We start from the raw sequence: 22,316 nt of genomic DNA on the forward strand, positions 1-22,316 counted from the left end.
TCGCAGTCTTTGGCCTTCCCCTCTTTCTCGCAGCCTCCAGCACCTACAGACCCAGTCAACCCCCAACGTTGCAACTCCTCAGGGGTTCAAGCAATGACACCGGGCATGCCCAGCGGCGGCGCCAGTAGTCTTTAGTCTTTGGGAAACTCGGCTCAGCTCCGGGCAGGGATAGGAGTGCCACTTCAGCTAAGGCTTTGGCGCCCACCTCCGAGGAGCCCGGGAATCCGAGCTGCACCCTCGGGCTAAACCTGCACCCTTATGTGGCTCATCCTCAATCTTCAAACTCCCGAACGCCACCAGAGCCTAGAAATAGTCCTCACTGAAGGACTGTTTTCCCACCTGTCTTTTCTTTGCAGCTAAGGGTGTTTTAGCTACTGCGGCGTGAGGAGCTCAGGGATGGAGCCCTGTGGCTGGTGGCCGTGGAGATAACCTTCCCAGAGTAGCTGTTTGTTACTGAGTTTTGGAGATTTCTTGGCTGGCTTCCGCTAAAGCACGCTTGAGTAATCCGAGCTGTGGCGGCTCCCAAGCTCTCGGGATAAAGGGTGTATGTGTGCGTGTGTGTGTGTGTGCGTGTGCGCGCGCGCGCGCGCGGGTGAGAGTGTGCGTGTGTGTGCGTGTGTGTGTGTGTGTGTGTGTGTGTGTGTGTGTGTGTAGGGGAGAGGGCGGGGATAGAAACGTCAACTCCCCCCAGCACCCCCCCCCCAGCCTCCTTTTCTTTCTCGCCTTCCTGCAAAAGCCGCACGAGTCTTCCATCCCCCCCTGAGCCATCCTCACAGCTCTGGGCAACCGCCAGGTTAAGCCCATTTGCACTGGGAAATTGGCGCTGTTTGGGAGAAGAGAAACAGATCGATTGCCCTTGTGACTCCCCGCCCCCCTTCCATCCCACCCCACCCCCACCGCTCCCTCCCTCCCTCCCCCTCCATCCCCCTCACCCCGCCTCCTTCCCTCTCCCCACCCCCAAACCCTCTCACCCGCGGCAGTCCGGTGCGAGGCCCCCTCCGGAAGGTGAAGGGGATGGATTGGACTCCGCTGGGGAAAGCGGGTGTCTAGAAGTGGTGCTAATGGGAAGAGATTTCTGGTTTCAAAAGAGGATGCTCTGCCACAAAGAGCGGCTCGCGCGCTGGCCTGGGCTCTAGCCGAGGAGAGATCCCGGGAGAACTCCAGAGCTCGGGGGGAGCGCTCCTCGGAAGACCGGGGTCAACATGCCTGTTCGCAGGGGGCATGTGGCACCACAAAACACATTTTTGGGGACCATCATACGGAAATTTGAAGGGCAAAGTAAGTTCATTTGTTCTCTTCTCTCTCCCTCGCTTTCTGCTTTGACAGTGCACTTGGCATTCGCAGCGTACAGGCTGAGGAGCCGGCAACTCCCGGCTCCTTCAAGTTAACAGGCTGTGAAACCGAGGTTCGAATGGCAGCAGGAGTGTTCTCCCCCAGATATTAATTCTGATTTACATTTTAGATTATGGTCTCCATTATAGGAGGCAATCTGATCCTCCTCTCCCACTGCTCCATTATCTGCTTTGCTACTTAATGTCCTACTCTTCTACTATCTTAAAGGGAACGTACCAGTATAGCATGGGTTTATATTTTGAAGATGTTTAATTGTACACTTTTTGAAAGTCAGGAGTAGGGCAGAGCATACCACTGGAACAAGAGAATGTAAATGGTTACAGCGATGTAAGCGGCTATGCAAACTATATTTTACCTTGGTTAAATCGCAAAGCTGTGTTATGACAGGGATGCTTGCTTGCTGTTAGTTTATAGAAGCTAAACTTTGCATTGAATCAATGCAAATATATCCCAAGAAGGATTATCTGGAAAAAGCAATATCTGATCCGTCCTGGTTCCCAATGCAAACGGTTCAGTATTCAAAGCAATATTTCTGCCTCTTTATCATTTCCCTAAATTTCCATCAAGGAATTTGAAAATTGAAATGTAGTAAGTAAATCCCCACAACTAAGAAATTTAACATTCTGATGTGGACTAACTATAAGGAATGAATTATTGTTATATAAATATATTAACTCTAAATCCTTGTTAATTTATATTTAACGTTTCCTTAAATCTACATTAACACACAGTTATGTTGTGCATTTTGCAGTTGTTTTGGCGCTGTATTTAGTGACATGAGGATATAGTACTTTGTGTATCAAATAAACTAATGTATCCTGTTCATATTCTATCTGGAAATAATAAATATAATTTGTGGTCAAAATTTAATAAGTCCTTTGTATTAAAATACCCTCTACCACAAAGGAATTCAAGGTTCTCATAAAGTAAAAGTGAAAAGGTGTTGACATAATATTTACCTGTGTATGTGTAAATATTTTTATCTTCTGGAAAATATATATTATGAAAGGTGAATCTTCAAATTATTGAACTATTAATTAACATGAGATAATTTTATTGCTAACAGTTTCATGTTTTGTTTTTTAACATGGCAAATGTGTAGTATGCCTTAGAGGGATAGAGAAAAGTCAAATCCAAAAATAATAGCTACTTTGAGAAAGTTGTACTTTCAAGGGTCAAGGTTGAGGTAAGAAATTTGTCAGCTACAGGATGTTTCATTGTTTGCCTTTGAAAATATTTATCTTACAATTAAATGGCATTCTGGAAATATCAATGGGACAGCTGCTTGTTTGAGTGTGCCTTAGTACCCTTGGGAGTCACAAGGCTTAAGAAGTAGACTATTTGGGAAATTACATTCTCAAAATTTGAAGAGTAGTTCCTTAATACTTCTTATTAAAACTACTTAGGACCATTAATTTTATGTTTAGGGTTTTTGTGTTCTTCCCTGGGCAGTTAGCAATTTGGGAAGCACCTGCATTTCAGATCTCCTATTATGCAACAATTTCCTCCAGTGTTTATGAAAATCTTGTGGAAGCTCTCTAAAAGATGCCTTACTGTCTTCTTATTACAGATAAAAAATTTATCATTGCAAATGCCAGAGTGCAAAATTGTGCCATCATCTACTGCAATGATGGGTTCTGCGAGATGACTGGTTTCTCCAGGCCAGATGTCATGCAAAAGCCGTGCACCTGCGACTTTCTCCATGGGCCTGAGACCAAGAGACATGATATTGCCCAAATTGCCCAGGCATTGCTGGGGTCAGAGGAGAGGAAAGTGGAGGTCACCTACTATCACAAAAATGGTAAAGTTCATCTATTTAGAATTCTTTTTATTTGATTCCATTGAAATGAAATTTTGACAACCGATTAGTGAAAGTTCATTTGCAGAGAAGCTCCAAATATTTAGTTGTAGATATTTTTTGCTTATATTTTTTACCATTCAAAAAATATGGATACTGTCATTAGTGGACTAATAGGAACAATTTCTTCTTTGAATGAGGGAACTCTGTACTCTTCAAAAGTAGTAACTTACTATAAGTGAGAACAAAGTGCCAAAATTCAGTCTTACTTTCTCCCCTTTCTAGGGAATAACATAAAGGCCAATAATTTACTGATTGTATTGTAATGTATTTGGTAAGAGAGAAATACAGAGTTTTATTTGCTTGAGCTTGAAAATATTTCACAGAGCAAAATCTTGTTGAAAACTGTATATCCGAACTAAAATTATTGCAGTCGTAAATGTTTTTTGGCTTTCAGATTTATTTGATAGGCAACACCTCTTGTTTCTTTTGCTCCTTTTTATACAACATTAAGGGAATTATATAAGAACTTCCAAAATTGGTCTAGTAAAGCTATGTAATAATAAAGGCTGTTCATGTATTCAAGAATTGTCCTAAAATAAGAAATGGACAAAAGGAATTATGATACTATGGAGTTATTTGTACTCATTTTTTTAGCTGCAACAAAATTGGTACTTCAAACTTAAGGTCACACCTCAAATCCAAGGGTACTCCTCCTTCTTTCAGGCTTGTTATGGGCTCATAATATGTTTGACCTATAACCATTCTCAAAAAAAAATACTCATTTAATACACATGCATTCATTAAACATACCATATATAGTATATGAACTCATATGTATGAATATTCACATGTACCCATTTAAAAGATACACATTCTCAAATGTGCACATTTACTGATATTTGACAATTTAGTGCTTAAAGATAAATTAGCTAAAAAATGCATGTTGTAGTTAGTTTTATTGATGTTGCATTATTTTTTTTTTTTTTTGCCATTGATAAAAATCAGTGAGGCAGAGGGATATGTAGTCAGATGTTTTAGGAAACCCTTAAGTCTTGCAAATGAGAAAATGAGTGATGTGTTATAGCTTATATGAGATACTGATTAATTATTTGATAAAATACACAGCAGAAATTCTAGCATAGAAAAGGTTTAACTCTTCCTCTTATTTCTTACAATTTAATATTTTATGGTAGAAAATTGTCATTCTTAATTACTAAATTTTCCTTAACATTAACTTGAATGAGTCTATGTGACAAACTATGATTAGAAAGACAGGTTTGCATAACTTTGAGTTAATCTGGAATGAAAACAATTATATGATTATCAGCCAACATAAAGACTGTTTTTAAAGTTCTTCTCACCCCCCTCCCCACCACCACCATTTTTCCATCAGTGGTGTTGGCTTCCTAGAAATAGCCTAATTGCTCTGATGTCTTGAAAGCATTTCTTGGACTAAGCCTCTCACCACCCAAATGCAACTCATCTTTTTTTTGTGTGTGTCTCTGATGCCAACAATTTGGGCTTTTGGAATAATTTGAATGTCTGACATTTTTTCTCCACCTGAATATTTATCACGATGCTGACATCGTGTGCATTCTGGCTATACAGGGCATGTTGGTCAGCATTTGATCTTTATGTTTCTAAGGACATTTCAGAACTTTTTCAACTTATATAATTTAGGTATAAAATGAATTTGGACTGTTAGGATCACTTATATACTTACTATATTTTTCAGACAATATTCTGAAATGAAAGTTGTTTATTATACTTCAAGTGGAATGGTGCTATTTTAAAACCTTGTGTTACTTGTGCAATGGGAGTGTGTAAAGTTATCTCAAAACCCCTAAGAAAGGCAGGTAAATTTGGAATCAAAAACATGAATGTAAAAGTTTCTATAGTAAAGATGCTTGTACGCTGACTAAGGCAAATCTTTCTACCCGAGGGATGCACTTGGTTATATAAATTAAAACCTTCTTGTTTTAGATGAGGATTTACTTGAAAGTTTGCTTAGGTATATAAATATCAACCTTCGGTGATGATTTTGATTCTGTTGGCTTCATTTTCAGATTTAACTCAGTCTACAAGGACTTGGTAATCTTTAGAGCTAATAACAAGTGCTGCTTATTTCACTTTCAATGTGGGATACATGAGATGATGGACCAAGCTTTTTCTTTTTTTCTTTTTCCGAAGAGAAAGATTAATTTTATGACCTTTTCAGATTACAAAGACACAGTAGGACTTGTTTGCTCTGAATGTAATCAACCTGTGTTTTTGAGCCTAGTTCACATACCTTGAATAGAATCTTCAAAGTGCATTGGTTTTATTCACATGGCAACTGCAAATTCAGTCAGAGCTTGTGAAGTTCAAATGCTTTGAAAGTCTTGCCTCTTAGAGACCTGCCAACCACTCTATATTTATAAAAGCAGGAAGGGATAAAATCACCAACATTTTTTATTGGTTTGTTTTTCAAAGTTTCCTTGACTCCTTATTATTGAGGTCCTTTACTTTTGGGAGGTTTCTTGGTTTCTTAAGTATGTACAGTAAATGCTTCCTTTACTTATTCTCTATTTAGCACTTTATAGAAATACAGATAGGAATGTAATAAGCACAATGAGCAAATTAACTAATAGTTGAGATATTGTTTCCACTTTTCCATTCACTCATTCTGGTGTAGAAAAACTTGTGCATGGTATTATTTCTGAAAGCTTGTCTTTCAGATCGGCCGGAGGCTTTATAAGCAGTTTAAACCCATGATCTACGTAATGAGTTCACTTAGATGCAGTGCATGGTGAACTGCCTGATCATTCTTAGGAAACAACACTTCCTACCATCCTACTTGATGTGATTTTATCAGGTACAATTGAACTTGCTGTTTACCAGAATATCATTAAAAAAAAAAAAAAACTAGTTATTTGCAGTAGGAATATTTGACAGCCCTTCCTTTGAGGATTCTATTTTACAGTTTAAGTCATTATTGCATAAATCATTCTTGGCAGCTGTGAAGTATTGCTTGAGGTGATAAAGCTGTAAATCTTTTGACATAAAGCTCTAATTATACAAAACTATAATTACACTGAGGCTTACACAAGGATGGGCATATATTTTAATAGTATAATACATTCACTTTAAGCACAACTTTTTAGGGGTGCTTCACTGGCTCAGTCAGTAAAGCATGTGGCTCTTCATCTTGGGGTTGTATGTTCAAGTCCCATATTGGGCATAGAGCTTATTTAGAAAATAAAAACAATTTTTTTTTTTAGCATTAGATTGGATTGAGGAATAAAAAACACTTCAGTTATTAAGTGAATATAAGTTACATAGTTTGGAGGTGATGCTAATACTAAGGAAACAGGGAAGTCAGTCATCTTTCAGTTTATTGCTTGTCAGGTTTGGAGTGTGTCATGGAATGGTGCTAGCAGTTGAAGTGCTTTTCCACTTCAGGCATATGTAGACACATGATTTTTATCTTAAATTGTCAAGCAACTCTAAACATTTGGAAAATCAAAGTAAGTTTCTCCAAAAGAAATAAAGGTCTTAACTCAGTAGGAAAACAGGACATATAAAATGCTTTATTTTTAGAGGTTGGAGCATTCCTATATTTTTGCCATTATGCTCTCAGGCATGGTACAATGGCAAAATTGCTAACAAATCAGAGATGTCCCTATCTTTGCCTTGCTTTCAAAGAACTAAAGGATGAGAAGAGGCCGAGGGAAGTCCTTTCTTGATGCAGACAGGGACCAGATCCAGACAGGGCAGCAGTTATGTCGGGACAAAACTCCAGAGGCAGTGTTTGAGCCAGCTAAATTCAAAAGAGGTTTTGGTTTGATAACATTAAATCTACCATCTCTGAGAGTTTTTTTGGAAAGACCTTTTAGAAAGTGTTGCGTTGTTGGAAGTAAAGGTGAAAGTGTATACCGAGTGCCGCCACCTCTCTTTAAGGTAATTTTTTAGGCATTAGAGGAATGTGCTATTGGAGGAGATGCAGAAGAGGACATAAATTCATTTCTGCTTTCAGATATTTGTATTATGGAGGGACTAATGCTCACTTTTATCTTCAAAACCCCAAGATGTTTTCATGAAATTTTTTTTTAAAGGGAAAAGAGTAGACTACGAAGTGGAGAAGCTTTTATATAAATGGAGAACAGAATTTGGGCTTAATTACCACTCTTCCTCTATCTCCCTACTGTAAAATAAACTTGTTTTTGTGTATTTCCTGTCTCCTTTTGTCATTTATACGTAATACTAACTTATTAAAGCAATGTGGTTTACTTAAAACTTTAACAGCTCAAAAATAAATCTTCTAATAGTCCTATAAGTTATATGACATGTGAAATATTCCACTTTCATAATTTCATAATTGTATAGTAGAGATACAGATGGTAGTTTTTAGAGAAGAATGGAATTATATTCTATGTATATGTAATTCAAGCATTAAGAAAAATTTTAAGGAGTATCTTGCCTAGAATTTATTTTGGTGTTCATTTTAACTTTTTGTTTGTACGTTCTCTTGTTTCATCCAACAGAGTACTGTAATGGTAATCTTAAAATACTGTCTTTCATATACCTAAACTTTGTAACATCTCATGGACTCTGGATATTATATAGAGCTTAAATTTGATCAGTGTGTTTATTGAGAAACTCAAAATTCTCCAGAAACATTCTTCCTTGCAATTTGAAAACTTTTACTATTGTCCCAAATGAAAACAAAATGTCCCCAAACTGAAGTTGTGCTATGCTCATCAATCCCCTTTTTACCAACCACCAGCACCGTACCTCTTGCAGCTCTGGTTCTAAAAAGAATCCACAACGTCTGCAGGCTTCGGAGATAACTGCTCAGTTATTTTCACACCCAAGGGACTTGAGAACAGGGTCAGTTTAGGGCAATAGGGATAGGCTGGTTTTAGTGGGAGGAACTGGCTTTCTGGCTTCTAATGGCTTTCAGCATTGTTTTTATTTTTATTTCTTCACTATAAATAGTCACTAAATCAATTACTGGCAGTCAGCAGCTAGGAGAGTCCTAGGATAATTAATTCACAGGAAAGGAGCAGTTGAAGTATGAAATGTTAATATATCAACATTCATCTGGCCATATAAACGAGAAACCTCAGGGTCAGATGGTTTTCTGTTTTGTTTTTTCCTCCCTCTCCTCCCTAAACCCACTGCTCACCAATTCCTTGCATTACTTACATCTGAAGTATCTCTCAATGTGACCTTTACTTTTCCATCCCTGCCAAGTGCCCTAGTCGAAACCCTTTTCATTCTTCTTTGAGAATATTGAGGACTGAAGTTTTCCTTCCTTCCCAATCCATTCTCTACAATGCCATCAGAGAGCTATTTTTTTTTAATTGTTACGTTAGTCACCATACAATACATCATTAGTTTTTGACGTAGTGTTCCAAGATTCATTGTTTGCATATAACACCCAGCACTCCATGCAAGTTCCATCCAATACACGCTCTCCTTAATAAACACCACCAGGCTCACCCATCCCACCAAACCCCTTCCCCTCTAAAACCCTCAGTTTGTTTCTCAGAGTCCTCAGGCCAGAGAGCTATTTTTGAAACAAGAATCACATACACAGATGACTTATTGGAGCCAAGCATCACTGTAAATGAATTTCATATATTAAATGAGTACAACAGTCTCCTAAAACATAAACTCTCATCATCCCCATTTTATGGGAAAAAGCATTGAGACCCTGAGAGATTAATTCACCGAATCGCACAGCTTATAAGTGGTGACATCTGAGACCTTAGCAACTTCACTATATTTGCTGCTCAACGCCCTTATGATACACCTTGACTTAAAAACCCTATCTTAACTCATTAAGGCTCTCTGAATAAAGTTGTAGACTCTTTAAAAGGATTCTTCATCCCCTTCAGAGTTGAATTTGCTTGGGTTTTTAAGTAGGGCATGTTTAGAGGAACCAGCTGAATTCATAGGTCTGACCAAGTTTACCTTCCTTGCACCTCAGTTACTTCCTTGATACATCCTTGGAGAATAACAGCCACTTTGTTAGAGTGATTGGGTGTATTATATACAATAAAATACATAGCATTATTTCTAGCTTGGTCTTTTGCCCATAATATGTACTCAATAAATACCAATTAGTTGAGTATCTTGCCAACTCCATTTGTCTTACGTGTCTTATGTTTCAATAATATTTGATTGCTCTGAGTTTCTCAAACAAGCCCTGCTTTCTTATGTCACTGAGGCTTGCTCACCTTTCTTTCATCTGTAATAAACAGTGGAAAGCCTCATTGAATGGATTGCCTTTCCCTCAGCTTCTCACCCTAAAGAAACTATTATCATCCTTCCAAAGACATATCAAAAGACTTCTCTGTGAAGTCTTTCCTGATGCCCCCACTGCCTGCTTCAGAATATGAACATTCCTTTGTGTTTTCACAACACTTGGTTCTAACCTCTGGTGTAGCACATGAAATATGCTATATATCATTACATATTATTGTAGTTAATTTTATCTGTTTTTTAAAGTTCATTCAAAAAAATATTGAGTCTTATTACTTTCTATGTCCAGAATATACGGAAGAGTACCTGGTATGAAGTATGTGCTTAAGTAGCATTCAGACACAGAATGAAGAGAAGATGAGAAATGGCACCATAGCTCTGGAGAAACAAACAGATTGAGATCTGGAGATCTTCACAAAAGTGAGCTATAGGGAATATGTAATATTTTGATTTTTCTTACTTTCTAAAATGTTCTTAAGAACAGTTTCCACCTGAATTTTATCAATGGCTCTATTTCTTTGCTTATAAGCTAAGGAATAAATCATCTTCATTTCCTATAACTATGCAAATAGCTAGAAAATATTTAATAAAGCATTAGAGAGAAGCTATTAACCAAAAATAACTAACCAGTTACCCGAGTATCACTCGCTTACCACCACATCACAACTACTCTCACTAGTATCTCCAACAAGCTCTTTGTAATAGCTAAACCCAAAGTTCTCTCCTGTTCATTTCTGACTTGAGTTTATTGCTGCATTTGAAACTCTTCTACTGACTACGTAGAGTTGACATTTTATATCTAGTATAACATTTTATTTCTCAGTGTTCCTTGAAAATTCTAATTGACGGTGATGCCTGATCTCAGGGCCATTCAATAATTACAGTGTTAAATCTAAAATAATAAAATTAGTTTATTAATAATAATTAAGAATTATTATGAATTATGATCATCAAATGAATGTCTTCTCTCTCTTAACTGAACTATCTGCATTTAGCAAAAGTGCTAAACTACTGAGAAACTATCAGCAGTAAGACATTAATCAACATAGTGAGGAGATTTGTTCCATTACTGAACAGTTAAGGTAAAATTGTCACTTGTCATAGGTGGGTTAAGAGAAATCCAAATACTAGGCTCCTTTTGCTATGACTGAACATTGCATATCTTTCTCTTAGTCCTTTAATTTATATGAAATGTCTAACTAAGAAAACCAAAGTAGGGGCACCTGGGTGGCTCAATCAGTTAAGTGTCTGCCTTCGGCTCAGTTCATGATCCCAGGTCCTGGGATCAAGCCGTGTGTCAGACTTCCTGCTGGGTGGGGAGTCTGCTTCTCTTTCTGCATCCCCTTCTCTGCTCATGCTCTCTCTCTTTCCCTCTCTCTTGAGTGCTCTCTCTCTCTCAAATAGATTAAATCTTAAAGACAAAAGCCAAAACGCAAAGTACTCTTTCCATGGGCAGTCCAAATGGTGACTGAGAATGTTCCCTGTGCCCTTTCCTCTGTTTAAGTAGGTCTGTGTGTGTACAAACCTTTTTTCATGGTTCCCACTGTTTTGTGGAATGTCTCACACTACTTTTTATTTTGAAAATGAGTAAGACATCCCTGGCTCGTGCTTGGTGTGTGAGGACTGGAGAGGAGTGTGAGAGGACAGAGAGTGCATTTGGCCCTTGGTTGTCAGCTGTGTTGGTAAACTCATCTGAACTAGACTATGTGGGGCTGCCCCAGCCATGCGGCTCTGGCTTACCTGCTTTTTCCTCTGGGTGACCAGTCGGGTGACATTGTGATAGAAAGTGGACTCTCACCATTGCTGATTTTATTGGGGTTTTTTCTTCCTGTTCTATTCTGTTTTTCTCTGCTTTCCTGAGGATCATGGGGAGTGCTCCTATTTGTCAGTTTATTTGTTTTGATAGGACATTGATTTTTCTGTGTTGTTCAAAATATTGGTTTTGAGAAACATGTAGTAACAGCATGGGTTCAAGACACCTCAGAATGGCTGTTGCTTCTCATGCTGACTTTTGACCTTTATGTGAAGAACACCATAGTTAATTCTAATCAGTGAAACCTGTGCTAATGACCCAAGATAACTGGTGTGACGACAAAAATGAAAGTATAAAGTTAGTGGTGGTTTCATAACCAACATCTCAAAGATCAAGTAAAGAATAAAATCTAGGACAAACTAAATAGGATACTTATATTAAAAAAATAATCCATTTTTGTTAGAAAAGATCACATATTGACATCATAATCCTTGGGTTTTTGAGTATATTAAGATCACATCAATTCAATAAAATCAATGTTAGAGCTATGCAACATCATATGTTATATAAACAATTTTTCATCACGTTCCCATGCACTTCTCTGAGCTAAGTTAGTTAAAACTTCTTCTGATTATATGAACCATCCATGTTCTTTAGTAGTGTTAATCAGTTAATCTTGAACTACATATTTATTTAGGTTCTTTATACACACAGATGTGCTCTCCAGGTTTTGAGTCCCATGGCTGTAGTTCATAGACAATAGCCCTTCACCCTATTTCTCTTCTCCCAAAGGACTAATGTTAATCGAGTTCCAATCTTGTGACTGGCTCTTTATATACATTGCTTTATCTGATTTTCATGACAGCTTTGGGAATAGATATTATCCCATTTTACAGGTTAAACTGACATTCAGAGAAGTTGAGTAAAGTACTGAGGATCACAAGCTAGAATAGAGATCAATTTAAAATCTAAATTTGTCTGTGGTTATAAACTTAGCCTCTAAATGGTACACTTCTTAAGCCTCAACCTACTCCATATTGTATGTCTTAATGGTAGTTCTTAATTATGGTTTCTTATTATCTGAGGTGTGAATCTGATTGATTTAATTCACACCAAAAATTGAATGAAGATTTAGCCTAGTTGTTTTATACTTTAAACAGGACTGTATCATTCAAAAGGGATCTCTGTCAGGTGGGATGCTCAGTTGCAGAGGAATGAGGATAGCTAATATATGCCTATAATCTTTGCATAATTATTAATGGCACTTTTTTTTTCCTCTTAAAAGCGTCCTCACTTGGGACTGTAAATTATATCGTCAACTTAGATTTGGGGGATATTTTTAGTTAAGAGATCCTCAACTACTATTTATCTAGTTCTTATCTAAGAAGTTTGGAAGAAAACTCTTACGTTAGTGTGATTCAATGGCAGAAGCTCTGTTGTGTTCTTATCCTCTTCTTCCTACAACGAAGTTTTGTTTCCTGGCAAAATTACATGATTTGGCAAAATTCATCACTAGGATGTAAAAGGGAAATCCTAAATTTACTGGTGTAGAGAGCCTGTGGTTTATTTAAACCACCTTTAATTTTCTTCATCATGTTTCCAAATGTCAGTCTTAATTTCTGCTATACACCCTATTATTTTGTGCTTCTGAGCTCTGCCCAAAGGCCACTATTCTCTTCCATGCCTGGTCCTCTCTAAAGGCCCTGGGCAACCTTGTCTACATTTTCTAACATTTTTTTCTTAGCTCTGTTAGAAACACTTATGAATTATCTTGTAATAATTTGTTTCTATGTCTGTCTCTTGCACTCAGTGTTGAACTCTTTGAAGGGCTTTTTTGTTAAGGCACTGATTTTTAAAAAAGAAGAGAAAGAGAGCAATAAATAAATAAATTTTAAAGAATCCAGGGATAGCATATTTAAAGAAGTCTAATTAGTTCGACATACTATGCCAGTCATCTTGCTAGATGCAAGAATTGTAAAAATTGTAAAACCTACATTGTTTATAACTAACTTAATAATTTGCTGCCATGGGGTTTATATATTATGAAGCAACTTATTGTAATACTTAATCTGTAGCTGTTCCTAAAAAGACATGACAACTAATCACCCCTGTTTAGTTAGCCTAGAAGGAGAGAGGTAGATGGCCAGGACAGTCCAGATAGATCTTTAATGCCTACCTAGTCAACTGATTCTGATGGGGGCATCTTCAGGTCAATAAAATAAAGAATACATCTGTATGCTCTATAATAGTATATGACCATTTGAAGCAATCGCAGCTCCCCCTGGATGTCCTTAGTCGAATATGCAGAGTAAAATAGTTACAAATCCTTGCCATTAGTCTGATGTATTTTTCTGCAGTCTTTCTCTAAGCACTGAAAACAGCTCCATACTTGCATTGGTTTCCCAACCCATTTCATTCTTTTCCCCAAACCCAGAGTCATAAGTTGAGATGGTTAGGCCTGTTTGGTATCAGCAGACACTTCATCAGTCACGTCCCTGAAACGGGATTTCACCACCTCAGCCAGGACTTCATATCTCTGCTCTCTCTCACAGTGATTTAACTTTGCTGTCAAAAAATTAGAAAATATTGAGAAACAGGAAAAAGGACCTATAATTTTTTTACCTAAAGAACAAGCATATTTTCTACACACACACACACACACACACACACACACACACTTTCTGTTTTCTTTGCTAAGACCAGGACAGCTTATAGACCAGTGTCTATACCAAACTGTAGCCTGTTTTCCTCACTCAGAAATTAATCATTGTGTAACACTTAACACGTGGACAGTCCATAAATTATTTGAATATTCACAAACTATTACATTAAAGGAAGTAAAGTATTACCAACAATACTTTATTATCAACTTTTCACAGTTGTAAACACATACAAAGAGGCTCTCTTGCACACTTGTGCTATTGTTCTCTTAGTGTATATTCCTAGAGGTATAAGTGCTGGGTAAAACAGCACTTTTGGTACCTTTTATTGAGTTCTACTTCAAAGCTGATGCATCTAATTGCACATTTACTGTGAGTAGTAAAGATGGGCAATCTTTTAAATTCTTGTTGACCCAAAAAAGCACATCATTTTTTTCATCACTGAATTTAACCTGCAATCTTTATTGGAAAACACAAGTAGAAAATATTTGATGCAATTTATTTTCTTATTTTAAAGAAAATAATACTCAGTATTGCCAAATCTAGGGAGTGATGGAATTCTCTCTGAGTAGCTGGTTGGGCAGATTAGACCCCTCATCCCACACCAGGATCACTTTTCCAAGAACAGCTCTTCACATTCACATTTTCATTTCTGTAACTTGCTGACTGCTTCCCAAGCCTCAGATTCAGAAACTAGTTCTAATTATTGACTACTTAGCAGCATTCTGTGGACATTTTGTCCTTTCTATTTGGAATAAATTGGATTTGAAGTTATTTTCAGTATTTTGTACTTTATATTATCTGTGTAAATAACAATGAAAATCTCGATTAATGAAGAGAGTTTTTATTTGGTAGTTTGCATCTGAGTATGTATATGTATAGCTACACATATTTAAATATTTTACAGTTTTGCTTAGATTTGACGTGAGAGGCATGAAAGGTAGTGAACTCATAATAATAAACATTCAGCTGAGATACCATGTAACAGAAACAAAATGTACTTAGAAACCATAAATGACATTAAATGCTTAGAATACACAATAATATATAAGAAATGAACAAATGACAGAAACTGAACATGTAGTTGATAAACCTGTAACTTTATCCAATATAACACCACTGAAATGACTGCAGACAAAGATCATTCTCTTCCTAGGCTGCCTTGCTTAACCAAGACATGCAGAGCTCAGGTAATCTGATCTTTCTAGCTGTGACTCAATTCTCGGGTCTTCCCTCTAGGTGTTCTTTATAATGAATGTCACTTAACCAAAGCTCAGTAGGATTTATAGATTCCCAGATTGCTCTTCTCTGAATTAGCTCCCTGAATGAAGGACTACACAAAAATGCCACTAATGATGCACAGCCTTGACTATCCCGTTAGCTGGCTCCTACTCAGTTCTCTCTCTACCATTGCTGGATTCATTTCTTTGCAGTTCATGTTTCCAGAGTGAGCAGAGGGTGGCCTACTGAAATTTCATACCCACCAACATTCATTATTTTTAATATATTCACAACAACGTGAGTACAGTGCGAGTTGCACAACATTTTGTTTTAATTATTCGCTCCTTTGAGGATGCCAAAACTTCAATGATCAGTTTCCCTCTGGAGAATACTTCATGTAAAAGAGTTCTGTTAATACCTTTTGTTATTAATCTACTTTTTAAAGTGTAATGGATACTATGTTTTCTAAATCTTTACCAAGTCAGTTTCACAATACATTCTTAATTTGTCTTCAGTAAAAGAAAATAAAGACAAATATTTGGTTGAGCTACAGCTCAGCTAATGAAACTTAATCTGGAGTGTTAAAAAATAGGCAAGAATATTTTCATAAATACTTCTCATATGGCATTTGAAAAATTGTTAATAACATTTAAAAACACTTTTTCCAGAAGAGAAGGCTTAGATATTTTAGTTAGAATATCTGAGGTTATAGAATTTCAAAATTAAAATATAAAGAATGAAGATGAAGCTATACCTTTTTTTTTAATTTTTTATTTTTTATAAACATATATTTTTATCCCCAGGGGTACATGCCTGTGAATCGCCAGGTTTACACACTTCACAGCACTCACCATAGCACATACCCTCCCCAATGTCCATAACCCCACCCCCCCTTCTCCCAACCCCCTTCCCCAGCAACCCTCAGTTTGTTTTGTGAGATTAAGAGTCATTTATGGTTTGTCTCCCTCCCAATCCCATCTTGTTTCATTGATTCTTCTCCTACCCACTTAAGCCCCCATGTTGCATCACCACTTCCTCATATGAGGAAGAAGCTATACCTTTTAACTACATTAGCTGCATGTTGATTCACCTGGAGAAGACAAGCAAAAGAAATTCCAGACATTTCATTTTCATTCCAGAAGAAGTTATATGTGCTAACTTATGTTAAAGATTCCAAGAAACAAACTTACGTTGAACATTCCAAGAAAAAAAAAAGGGGGGCTTTCAGTAATGACATTATAGTATTTTAACCAGGCCCCCTTCCTACTGATTCCACTGTTCCAGAATTGAAATAGTCACCCTTTGCCCATCTTCACAGCTAGTTTAAGCATAACGTAAGTGAAAAATCAGATGCTGGATTGTTGTTCTTTTTGCTGATATTAGTCTATTTACATTCATGCACACTGGTATCTTGCTACAGAGTTAAGACTGGGCCTGTGAAACTATCCATCTGTGGCAATGCTGGATAATGCAGTGTGGTTGGAACATTTTAATAATATTAACTATCATTAATTGAGCATTTACAATGCAATGGTACTCTTCTAAAATCTCATTTTTCTCTAATCCTCACAACTTCCTATGAAGTAGGGAGTCCCATTTTACAAATTGAAAAGATAAAGTCAATAAACTCGCCAACGCTGCACAAATAGTATAACATAGCTGCAATGTCAGGGCAGGTTGTCTTCTTTCAGAGCCTATGTCCTCAGAACTCCAGGACCCCCCTGGGCAGGCCTCCTGTCCAGGTGTTGGCCCTGATACCCACAGTGTTCACATCTGTAGTGTCAAGTCCTATCTTGACGGAAAAGTATGAATTGTTTTTTGATTTGAGGCATATAAATGTTTTAAATTTGGAGGCTTCTGATCTTCTTTTCTTAAATGCAATTAAACAAACACCTGCTTCTGGTGTTTTGAAAATAAATTCATCTCTTTCCTCACTGCCTAATTCAGTACCTTGCAAAAAGCAGCTAATCAAAAATAATCTTTAAGGGGGAGCCTGGGTGGCTCAGAGGGTTAAGCCTATGCCTTCGGCTCAGGTCATGATCCCAGGGTCCTGGGATCGAGCCCCGCATTAGGCTCTCTGCTCAGCGGGGAGCCTGCTTCCTCCTCTCTCTCTGCCTGCCTCTCTGTCTACTTGTGATCTCTGTCAAATAAATAAATAAAATCTTTAAAACATATATAATCTTTAAATAAATCAATTCATTAAAACATGAGACAAACTCTCTTAACCATTTGTGGGTTTTTTGTTTGTTTGTTTGTTTTCTTTAAGATTTTATTTATTTATTTGAGAGAGAGCATGAGAGAGGGGAGGTCAGAAGGAGAAGCAGACTCCCCATGAAGCAGGGAGCGCAATGCGGGACTCGATCCCAGGACTCTGGGATCATGAACTGATCCGAAGGCAGTCGCTCAACCAACTGAGCCACCCAGGCACCCTCTCTTAACCATTTGACCTGCCAATACTTCTTTCAATAAACTGGAAGTCATCTCTTGTCTATTTGGAAAGGATGGTAAAGAGGGAACATAACATAGTGGCTAAGATCATGGAGGAGTCAGATTGCCTAGGTCTAAATGTGAACATACACATTGTGTGATCTTCTGCAAGTTACCTAACTACCATGTCCTCAGATTCATCATCAGTGAATGGAGACTCTGGTAGTACTAGAACCTATCTTATAGGTTTTGCAAGGACTAAATGTGTCCATATTTGTAAAAACACTTATAACTCCTCCTGGCACCAAGTAAGTATAATGGGATTGTTAACAAAGGAAATAATACAAACAGGAAAGAAATGTGTTAAAAAGAATTGGGTTAAAAATACATAGTAAGTTGATGTGCTAAGTGAGTGTTGTGCTCAAAAAGAAACCTAGAGCTGCATGTGTGACTGAATAAAAAATGTGAACCAAATTTTGATGTCAGTAGGTAAAAGAAGACATCAGCAGTATTTCTTAAAAATTTAAAATGTGAAATCCCAGAAATTTTACCTTGGAGATTGTGGCCTCAAATTCTGCATAATTTATCCTTAGACCTATTTTGAAATACTAAAACTTGTTTTAGGTGCGGTTGCCCTGATAATGTCAGCAGTCTGGGCAACTTGGACTCTGTGCACAGATGTCTTTCAGCTTCATTGCAACCCCAGTTCCAGTAATGGTATTCCAGAAACCTGTGTGTTTTGAAAGAGTAAGTTCAGGTCACAGTGAGGTGTAAAGTCAGCCCCGCCTCCTCCCCAAAAGCTTAGTGGGAAGCAAGAGATATCTTATTCAGCTCAAAGATATGGAATTAATTGAAACCTATTGATTTCAATAAAATATTTGGATATAGATGCCCACGTATAGCTGAGGAGACCATATAACTTATTATCCAAAGCAGGATTCTTTTTGAAATAAAAGGAGAATTTATTAATAATTTCACCAGGAGAACATGAAAAATCCAGAACTGTCCAAATTGGATTTCTGAACACTGTAAGTACAACCTATAACTGTCACGGTGTGTCGGGTTTTCAAACTGTATACCATTCTGTAGTGCAGACTCTTTATGAACATTTTGTAGCTGTCTGAAAGTAGTGAGTTTAAATGTAGCGACTCATTCTTGTGATGCCTAAAATGCTTACTGTGTAGACAAAGACAGTATCTTGCGATCTGGAGAAATGAGTCAGAATTCCTCCAAAGAATATATTGCACCTGCTGACCTCTTTGAAATAAGACTACAAATGAATCTTTCTATAAATACCATGTTGAAGGTTCTTAGTATAGGACTTAACTTCAGCCACTTTGTGAACCACAGTGAGTCATAAGTTCAGAATGGACTAAAAGTAAAGAGACTGAGTTCATTGTTGAATGCTTATAGTCCTTCATAAGGTACCTCTGACTCTCAGAGGTCCTGTAAGGGATCTTATACTTGGAATCTGTAAAAACATGGTGTGTACAGGGTGTGTGACCAACCGTCTTTTTCCCAGCTTTCCTGTCAGACTGTAGTCATATGTGTTAGTCTGTTTGTAATCCTGTGATAAAATAGCCTTCCTTCATGTATACAATTTGTTGTGTGTATAGGATATGTATTAAGTAGAAGGAACAACCCCAGATAAGTTGGGACAGATAGCATTAAAGAAGAAAGTTATTAACATTCTAATAAAAGCAATTTAAAGAAACAATAAATCCATTCAGATTTTCAGTACATACTAAATTATTAGTTCTCATGATTTTAAATGGAAGTTGATATTTCCAAATTTAAAAAGAAAGATATAATTATAAAAAAATCAAAATTAAGCAATAAGCCATTGTTTTTCAGAGGAAAGTTAAGCAAAAATGATACAACTGGCATTCTCATATTGTTAGTATTTTTCTAGATCCAATACAAACATAAAGGAAGTAATTTTTGAATGGGAAAATTGTGTTTGTAAATAAATTTAGTTTTTGCAGTGTTATAATCCATAAAGGAAAAACAATAACAACAACAAAAACAACTATGAATAACAGTAATTATGAAAGTCCTTCTTTCCTTCCAGATTCAGTTAGCTGTCTTTTTTAAAATACTGTTGATTGTTGAGGCCATTGCCCATGATGAAACATTACCAGAAGACTGTGAGAAAGATAAATGGAAGTTTAGGGAATTATACCCTCCACACTGCTTTGTTTTCCTGTCCATCTGTGGAGTCTCATGCACTTTATATTTGCTAAATAAAAGTTCATGGAATAAAGAAACACCCGAATAAATACATTGATTTATATGTGGAAATAGAAGTTGCATTTTTGTGGGTGATCATATTTTTTGGCTGAAATGTCATCTCTCTTAATGAACTAGGATGGAACACACACACACACAGGCTGTCAAATCAGCATTATTTTCAATTTAGCCTTAAGAAGTCACAGAAGAGAGCAGCCTATATTCTTGGTTTAGGAGTGATTTCTCTTTGTCCCTTACCCTGCATTCTTTCTCAACTCCCTATTCTAAACAAAGCATAATGAGGTGGACATGGCAGAAAGCTTTGGCAGCTGGAAAGCAAAATGTATTATCATCTTTCAAATGGCACCCAGATCAACATTATTCTTTTTCAGATTAACATTATTCTTTTAAAATTACAGGAAAAATCCATATGTCTGACTCTAAAGTGATCATATGATCACTCGAATTAAAATTTTTATTTTGGAAAATACTCAGACCTACAGAGAAGTTGCAAAAACATTATAAGGAACTTTCATATTACCATAATATAGATTCAACTTTTGTTTATAAGTTGCCACATTGGCTTTATCTCTCTCTACATTTTCTGTGTGACATATAAACACTGCTCTTTTGTGTCTATTTACTTATTTTGCTGAGACAATTGAAAATTATATGTACAGATCATAACCCTTCATCCTTAAATATTTCAAAGTTTTATCCATGAGTAACGAGAAAATTCATTCATGTAATCACAGGTTAATTATCAAATTCAGAAAATTTTGCATTGATACAATACTGTTATCTAATATGCCCTTTAAATTTTGACAGTTGTCCCTGTATTGCTCTTTAGCTAATTAGTTCTTAACAATTCATGGTTTCAACCAATATGGTACATTGCAGTTTGTTGTCTTGTCTCTTTAGTCTCCTTTAAATGGATGACTGAGTGACTTCCTCAGCCTTTCTTGTCTTTCCTGACATTGACATTCTTTAAGGATATGGGCTCATTGTTTTGTAGAATGTTCAGTTTTAATTTGGTTGACAGATCGTCATAACTTAATTCTTAACTTATGGGATTTGTGTTATGTATAAAATATAAATGATACTGTATCTTTTTCAGAAGCACTTAATATTAGTTCGTCCCATTATTGATTTTAACTTTCATCACTTGTCTTACCATTTTTTGCGCGGTTTGACAAAAAATTAGGAAATAAAATTTTTAAATATTCTTAAAATCAGCATGAATATCACAAATTTAACAAAAACATTCAAAACATCTACATTAAAATAATCACAAATATTATTAAGAGAAGTTAAGGAGCAAATAAGTAAATACAGAGATACTACATGTTCATGAATTAGAAGTCTCAATACTATAAAGACGTGTAGTCTTCCCAAATCAGTCTGCAATTTTAACCAAAATTATGGCAGATTTTTTTTTATATATAAAGTAACAAACTGACTCAAAAACGTATATGAAAAGGCCCAGGATATGTAATAGCCAAAACAATTACAGAAAAGAAGAACAAAGTTGGAGAATTCTAACCACCTGATTTTAAGAACTACTATTATGCTACAGTAATCATTATGGTAGAGTATTGGCATATAGTACAATTAAGTAGATCAATGGAACAGATAGTCCATAAATAGATCCTCACATATATAGTTACTTGATTTTTTATAAACACCAAAGTAATTCAGTGGTGAGAAATGCCAGTCTTTTCAATAAATGAGCTAGATTAACTGAAAAATGGATGGAAAAAGTAGTTCTTGACCTTTACACTATACTATGCACAAAAACTAATTTGTTAGAACTTGTATACCTAAACATAAAAGCTAAATTTATAAAATATTAGAAATAAACAACAAGAAAAAAATTTATAACGTTGAGTGGGCAAAGATTTCCAAGGAAATATCTAAAAGTCATTATCCATAAGAATGAGAAGTAATGAACTGGACATCATCAAAATTAAAAATTTATGTACTTCAAAAACTTTCATTAAGAACATGAATGAATCTTAGAACATTGAAAAAATAAAATTAAGATGTTAAAAAAAAAAGAAAAACAAATACACTATTGACTTATCTCCCCCCCCAAAAGAACTTGAAAATTCAATAGACTGAGAAGAAAATGTCTCCAATATATTTATTTGACTAAGGAATTATATTTTAAATACATGTGTATATATACCATGTACCATATAATAAATATGTGTATATGTCTACAAATCAGTAATGAAAAGACAGCACAAATAAAAATTATGGGCAAAAGATTCATACAAATACTTCACAAAAGAAAAATATACAATGGCCTTAAAAGCACATGAAAAGGGAAATAGGATTTAAAACCAATGTAAGATGCTATTTAATGCTCACCAGAATATATAAAGTGAGAAGACTGACAGCATCAAATGTTGGTGAGAATATGGAGCAACTGATAGTTTCATACATTGCCAATGGGATTATAAAATGGTATAAATACTTTGGAAAACTGTTCAGTGTTTCATTATAAAATTAAATATGCACCTACCTTCAGATCCAGCAGTTTCTCTTCTAGGTAGATCTTTATCCAAGACAAATGAGAATATATGTCCACAAAATGGTTTGTCTAAAATGTTTGCATTAG

The 22,316-nt window shown here is 36.2% G+C and overlaps 1 protein-coding gene across 2 annotated transcripts in view; it reads left to right on the forward strand.

Annotated features, from left to right (window-relative positions):
- The first annotated feature begins 777 nt into the window (after nt 1-777).
- The window catches only part of KCNH7 (potassium voltage-gated channel subfamily H member 7), a 486,041-nt gene continuing 464,502 nt past the window's right edge, over nt 778-22,316 (forward strand). For both annotated transcript variants that reach the window (XM_004743962.3, XM_045066785.1), the window contains exons 1-2: nt 778-1,278; nt 2,924-3,154. In XM_004743962.3, coding sequence (XP_004744019.1) covers nt 1,203-1,278; nt 2,924-3,154 — 307 coding nt within the window. In that variant the 5' untranslated portion in view covers nt 778-1,202. The remainder of the gene's footprint in view (nt 1,279-2,923; nt 3,155-22,316) is intronic.

The sequence above is a fragment of the Mustela putorius genome, unplaced genomic scaffold, assembly GCF_011764305.1.
Source record: "Mustela putorius furo isolate JIRA1106 unplaced genomic scaffold, ASM1176430v1.1 tig00003869_pilon_pilon_pilon, whole genome shotgun sequence".
Classification (NCBI taxonomy): Eukaryota; Metazoa; Chordata; class Mammalia; order Carnivora; family Mustelidae; genus Mustela; species Mustela putorius.